This window comes from Macrobrachium rosenbergii, chromosome 7, assembly GCF_040412425.1.
Source record: "Macrobrachium rosenbergii isolate ZJJX-2024 chromosome 7, ASM4041242v1, whole genome shotgun sequence".
NCBI classification, from domain to species: domain Eukaryota; kingdom Metazoa; phylum Arthropoda; class Malacostraca; order Decapoda; family Palaemonidae; genus Macrobrachium; species Macrobrachium rosenbergii.
In genome coordinates, this window is record NC_089747.1 from 36,698,727 (window position 1) to 36,706,226 (window position 7,500).

Consider the following 7,500-nt stretch of genomic DNA (forward strand, 5'->3'; position numbering starts at 1 on the left):
TGTGGAAAATAAAGGCTATATTTCAGAGGCCAAACTCTCTCTCTCCTCAGGCAAATAGTGAATGAGAAAAATTACAGAGAAGCGGTATTTATACCAGAAGACCCATAGGTCAGCCGTTAAGTCACTCCAGTTGACAATTTCCCTTTAATCTTCTTAATCGCTGGTTGGAAGAAGATTTGATCTATATCTGAATCCCAGGCACCTCTTGAGGGATTCATTACATTTCTTTGTTGAATCAAGGCTGATTCCACCATCTGGCTTTGAACGGACAATTGCTGCTATAAATTATACGAGATATATTCCAGTTTATTCTAATTGAACATTTATGCTGTATTAGTCTTTTGGGTGAGTGATTTGCCTGTGAAGCCGATATAAGATTGGTCACAATCAAGGCAAGGGATTTCGTAAACTCCTGTGTCTTTGGGGACTGGTTTTTGTTGGACGTTAATCAGGGATTTGGCTAAGGTATTTGGGTAGGTAACAGCAAAAGATTAGTTTCCAAGTGTCTGTGACAATGTCTTAATCCTGTCCAGGTGTGGGATTTTTATTTTATTGTTGGGCGTCTCTCTGGTCTTGTTATGGGGGGATGGTAGAAAATAGTGTTTGCTTTGTGGATCGATTTCTCAATTAAATGGTCAGAGTACTTTAAAGATGACAGCTGCTTACGGATTAGTTCAGTTTCTTTTTCCAGGAGATCCGGGAAGCAAATCCGTAAGGCTCTTAAAAATAAATTTCTGGCTACGCCGGTTTTGATAGAGATGCTATGATAGCTATAAAAATGGATGTATGACAGAGAGAAAGTTGGTTTTCTGTATATGGTAAATTTGTATTCTGTCGTGTCTCTAATTATTAAAACGTCAAGAAAAGGAATTCGTTGTCTGTTCGCCATTCAACTTTAAATTTGATGCTAGGCACTAATGCATTTAATTTTGAAAGAAATTCGCTGAAATTGCCCCACTTATTATCCTAAAATGTTAAGATATCATCTGCATATCTCGTCCATAGCATGTCTTCAGGTTTTATTGAGTTTATTATTTCAGTTCCAAAATATGGAAGATTATCTTTATGAGTTTTGGGAAGGACATAAAACTACCTTACTTTTATGTCCTTCCCAAAACTCATAAAGATAATCTTCCATTCAGACCTATCATCTCATGTGCTGGAGCTTTCAATTATAAAATTTCTAAGTGTTAAGCCGGCCTCCTTTCCCTTTTCTTAGGCACATTTTCTCCCAGTCACATTAAACATTCTGAAGATTTCTTTCACTAATTCAAAGAAGCACATATACCACTTCACAACATAACACTTCTAAGTTTAGATGTAGATTCCTTATTCACAAAAGTACCACTACAAGACTTTTTACAGTTTTTGAGGAAATAATTAGCCCTTATTCAGATCATTTTCCACTAGCCGTATATAAAATAATAAGGTTAGTTGAAATATGTGTATCAAATAACATCTTTCCATTCGGGGAGTCACTCTATAAAAAAAAATTCGGGTGCAGCATGGGCAGCCCTTTAAGTCCAGTTTTAGCCAATCTATACGTGGAATATTTTAGAACTGTAATAATAAATCCTGAAGACATACTATGGATGAGATATGCAGATGATATCATAACATGTTGGGATAATAAATGGGGCAATTTCCGCGAATTTCTTTCAAAATTAAATGCATTAGTGCCTAGCATCAAATTTAAAGTTGAATGGCGAACAGACAACGAATTCCTTTTCTTGACGTTTTAATAATTAGAGACTCGACAGAATACAAATTTACCATATACAGAAAACCAACTTTCTCTCTGTCATACATCCATTTTTATAGCTATCATGACATCTCTATCGAAATTGGCGTAGCCAGCAATTTGTTCTTAAGAGCCTCGCGGATTTGCTTCCCCTATCTCCTGGAAAAGGAAATTGAACTAATCCGTAAGCAGCTGTCATCTTTAAAGTATCCTGACCATTAAATTGAGAAATCGATCCACAAAGCAAACACTATTTTTTGCCATCCCCCCATAACAAGACCAGAGAGACGCCCAACAATAAAATAAAAATTTCACACCTGGACAGGATTAAGACGTTGACACAGACACTTGGAAACTCTAACCCTTTTGCTTTTACCTACCCAAATACCTTAGCCAAATCCCTGATTAACGTCCAACAAAAACCAGTCCTCAAAGACACAGGAGTTTACGAAATCCGTTGCCTTGATTGTGACCAATCTTATATCGGCTTCACAGGCAAATCACTCCCCCAAAAGGTTAATATAGCGTAAGCGTTCAGTTAGGTACGGACAACAGAGCTGAGCTATTTTTAACCACATAAATAACCATAACCAAAGAATAAACTGGAATATATCTCGTATAATTTATAGCAACAATTGTCGGTTCAAAAGCCAGATGGTGGAATCAGCCTTGATTAAACAAAGAAATGCAGTGAATCTCTCAAGAGGCGCCTGAAATTCAGATATTATAGAAAAAATCTTCCTCCAACCAGCGATTAAGATTAAAGAGAAATTGTCAACTGGAGTGACTTAACTGCTGTCCTATGGATCGTCTGGTATAAAGATCGCTTCTCTGTAACTTTTTCTCATTCACTATTTGCCTGGAGAGAGAGACACTTTGGTCCCTGAAATATTGCCTTTATTTTCCACATTTTGGCATTTCTATGGGCTCCCTTATATTGATAAATATACTTGTAGAACGAACTAAATGCCGAAGCTGTTGCCGTCCTGTGACAGGATTCGAACCAATGCGAATGAGTTTCTGCGGGGCCGTGTCAATACGGCTTCAGTAGAATCTCACGGATGTGATCCGAATCCTGCCGTGAAAGGTGAAACTTCTTCATTTATTCCTCTAGGATGGGATTTTGGGCGAAGTGGTTACATCAAAATACTCATGAAGTGAAGACTCTCCACTTGATGTTCGAACTCCGGATCTCCACAAGGGATCCCAGTCAGCAAATGGCCAAATCCCACTGACGCTCCCATTTCGTATCATCAAGAGATCAGTCCTCCTTTGCTCTTCTTTTATGAGTTTGGTTGATTAATTGAACGTCGCTAAGTGGCTTCACGAGAATAGTTGTCATTAACTTATGGTGTATGACGAAATAGGTTCCTTAGTAATAGGCATCTCGAACCTATTTTCAAGCTCATATTATTAATACAGACCGCATTGCGTGCTAAAGTATTTAATTTTCAGTGCTAGGATATTTTGCTTTTTGTGCTAAAATTTTTTTCCTCATTTTCTGTAACTCTACTAGAATGTTGCGTTTTTTATGCTAAATATTAATAAAAAACAAAAAAGAAAATACTTAATTTTATGTGATAATATATTGTTTTCTAAAGAGACTGGTAAATTCACCAATCATCTTGATGATCTAAAGATCTTTCAGAGTTACACAGCAATATGTGTGATTTTATAATATGGAAAGAGCAAATGGGAATGATAAATATACTTGTGTAGCGCGGGCTTGATGTAAACAAGCAAAGGACATTGGATCTTAATAGCGCAAACGGCATATCCCGCCTTTTGAAGGAAGGAAGATTGCAGGTACTAGAAAATAAAAGCATGATGGTCCTTCGGGTGTTATTAGAAGCCCTTGTCTAATATGAAATGGTGTTTGTAGTCGTAGTTTAGTTTAAGTTGGCCGTATGCCTGCATGGGCTCCTGCTCTGGGAGCAGGCAGGAATTTTTACCTTGAGCTTGAACCATGAACAAAAAATGCAGTTCTGAAAACCATAAAAATCACATCATTCTATGTGACAAATTATATTGCGAAGTAACATTTCATTCTTTTATAGATACCAGGTCTATTTCTGATATTTTCTTTTATAGCTAATATCCCTTACACAGATGCCACATCATTTTTCCACATCTTACACATTCTCGTATATGCGTGCATATGAGTCATAAACCAAATGTGCTCCTGGTCAAAAATTTCCTTTTCCCTAATATGCATGCAAATTGAGTCATTCCTCCAACGCTTTTATCTTGGCTCTCTCCCCTGAAGCCTTCATAACCGTTGTATACTTTCCCCCTCAGGTTCGTCAGAGCATCGGGGATCTTAATAAGAAGAGCCTTGAAGGACAAGGTGTACAGCGTGGCCCTCGTCGCCTCTCACACGCTCTCACAACTCCTCAATGAATTCTTCTGTAAACACAAGTACGTCCCCACCACAGAAGGTTCACCTTTAAGTGCGTCTTCTTTTCTCTCATTTCGTTTCCTTTAATGTTTGTGCCTCTGGGAAAATGTTTCTGTACAAATGTGTGTCTATTACTGGTAGTTTTACAAGTCAGTCTCCTCAGTGTTTGTTACAAACACCAGAGGTTTGCCTGCGTTCAAGTTTTGTTCCATTATTTTCAGTTTCTCAGTGTGGATGTCTAAGTACTTCTTACAAAAAGAGGAAGTATGTTTTCAAGTGTAAGATTGTTTTATTTTTTTTTTTATTTTTTTTAGCCTGCATGACTAAGTGTTTGTCACAAATGGAAGAAGTATATTTTGGTTAAGTGTATGTTCATCTGTTTCAATATCTTTATTGTATACGTGTATATGTGCATAACAAAGGGAGAAGCATATAGTCATTTGTGTTACGTTTCATGTTTATTTATTTTTGTCTGCCAAACGGGAAGCATGTCCCGCTTTAGGTATAATTTCATTGGTTTGTTTTGATTTTATTAGTGCATGTGCGTCTGCGCTAAAGATGGAACAATGACCTTTTTAGTGTTTGTAGATCTGGTTTCCTGTACATATTGCGTCTCAGTAATTATTTTGTATTAAATGTGGTTCGATTGTCAACAATAATTGTAAGCCAGTCGTATGGAGTTCATCTTCGCGTTTCAGTGATCTTTGTTGGACTTTACTTGTGTCACAGAGTGGGAAAATTGTTTGAATAAGAATTCGGTTTGTATTCATATACGCTGTTATTTTTTTTTTTTTCAGTACTATAGTTTTTCACGCAAGCGTCAGGAAGTTTTGGAGGCAAAAGTTGGTTAATAGACTTTCAAGTGTTTGTGTTTTGTCTGTGTTCCACTTTCATTTCTATTTCAGAGTTTTTCTGCCACATGCAAAAGACATTCTGGGAAAAAGATATTTACTATGTCTTGTTTTCTTTTTACTCTTTGTTGGGTCTGCGGTCCTAATGGCCGGGAATTGGGGAAGATTTCTTTCATGTGTGCGTGAAATTTGTTAGCTCTGATCTCCAGCAGTTAGGTTAGCGTACTTCCGTCTTTCATGAAATTAGGTTGGTAATTGCTTATTTCGGTAGTATTTATAAAGACATTACTTTGATAAATGTATTCCCAATATCTCCTTTTAAGAGAAAGTGCTTTTTTTATGTATACGGCGACTTCCTTTCGTAATGGTTTCCCTACTCTCAAAAACGGGTTTTTACAGTATTTGTTAAAAAAAATCGATTTTTAGGTTTAATGAAATCTTCGTTTAACAGTAAGAACGTGGAAACTTCAAAACTTTATTACTTTTAAGTAATAATTTTACCGATAATAACTTAGTCTGGGATTAACTAGTTGCGTTATTATTCAAGTGTCAAGTGCAAATAGTCAACCAAATAAATGAAGTGAGTTGTTAGACTACAAAATAAACGAAAAACTAAAAGTATTGTTAAAGACTGCAACCCAAGTTAATTCAGTGTAAAAAAAAAAAAAAAAACATACTAACAACAGATGAAGCATATTGGGAAGAAATTACACTTGCATCGTACTGAAATATGATATGCTTGGCTAAATGTGAAGTCTGTGATAGAGTAATAATTATTGCAGAATAGCTTACTTTTGCTTTTGTTTTTATGTTTCTAATTCTTCGTTTTACTGAGCTGTAGTTCATTATTATTTCATGGTAGTTCACATTACCTAGGCACACTACTGCAAAATAGTTATTTTAATTAATTTCTGTTCCATATTAATGGTTATTCTTATCAGTATGTTACTAAGCATTCCCTTCATGATTAATGAATGGTTTTTTTATGCGCTTTCATTTAACGTGACTTCTTTGTTTGTTTGTTTGTTTGTCTGTCTGTCTGTCTGTCTGGGTCAAAACCTGCAACTGATTTTTGACCCACTTCTACCGAACAGATTTTGCCCAGATTTTGTGTACATGTTCAAAGTCGGTGACAATGCAATATTACAATAACAAAAAAATTAAATACTACTGCAATTTTATCGATGTTTAGTATGCAGAAACACCTAGCAGAGGGATTATGCTTTCCTGGGTGTGAAACATGCAATCTCGGGACCGTAGATTCGTACACCTTCGTAACAACCGTGCAAACTAGCGAGGATGGGCTCTGCAATCGGTCCAGTCACTCGGTGATGCAAGCAGTACTTATTCAACGTCAGGCACTAAAAAATCACTAATAAAACTTACTTTAAAAAACTCTAAAACCACGCTTTTCATAATAAAAGTATAAAATAAAACTTTCTGTGATCCACAAAATTAATGGCTACTTACGCCTAAACATAAAGGCGTGGGACGCCTGTTTGCCTAATCTCGCATTCTTTTCCTTGCTTTCCTCAAAAAACTCTCTGGTATGCACGACGTTTGTGCTTACTTATGCCTAAACGCAAAATCGCGGGCCGCTTACCCTAACTTGCATAAAATTCTAGACAAACATGTATTGTACTGTATTATATTGAAAACGTACTTTATTGATGCAATGTGTATATACAGACATAGGTAAAGAAAGAGCTTTAGGTAAAGAAAGATCTTTTAGGATGCAAAATTTCACGTCAGCAACGCGAATTGTCAAGCAATTTCTAACAATGACGTTCATAGCCTACTCTTAGTGTTCTTGAAGAAGCTTACCAGGTATGGAACCAAATTACGTGCAAGTCTTTGATAACAATCACTTTACCGCCTTCGTTGCTTGCACAGACCTCTTCAGTCTTATCCAACTTACAGCATCACTGGGAACATAGCGAGATTTAATCCCACATATCCGTGCTGTGAAATCTTGCTTTCGGAAACTTCTCAATTTAAATATGTCTGTATAGAGTTGTTTGGAAGTTAGGAATTAGAGGAATTTATTTCTGGTGATAAAAATTCATTTCTCGTCATAATGTAGTTCGGATTCCACAATAGGTCCCGTTGCTAGGTAACCAGTTGGTTCTTAGCCACGTAAAATGAGTCTAATCCTTCGGGCCACCCCTAAGAGAGCTGTTAAACAGCTCAGTGGTCTGGTTAAACTAAGATATACTTAACTTAATAAAGTAAGCGCCGCACGCTTTTATGTTTAGGGAAAGTCACCATTAATATTGTGGATCACAGAAAGTTTTTCCTATTTAGTTTATACTCTATGTTGCATTTTAAAATAAAAGGGTGGTTTTAAAATGGTTAAAATTAGTTTTTCATTTACTCATGTGCATTTATTTCTCATGTCAGCATTTGATAAACCCACCCATATGTAACTTATATATATATATATATATATATATATATATATATATATATATATATATATATATATATATATATATATATATATATATATA

The 7,500-nt window shown here is 36.0% G+C and overlaps 1 protein-coding gene across 3 annotated transcripts in view; it reads left to right on the forward strand.

Moving 5' to 3' along the window:
• Nucleotides 1-7,500, forward strand: part of LOC136840304 (centrosomal protein of 104 kDa) — a 571,779-nt gene that overhangs the window by 495,812 nt on the left and 68,467 nt on the right. For all 3 annotated transcript variants that reach the window (XM_067107005.1, XM_067107007.1, XM_067107006.1), the window contains exon 10: nucleotides 4,040-4,159. In XM_067107005.1, the coding sequence (XP_066963106.1) occupies nucleotides 4,040-4,159 (120 nt within the window). The remainder of the gene's footprint in view (nucleotides 1-4,039; nucleotides 4,160-7,500) is intronic.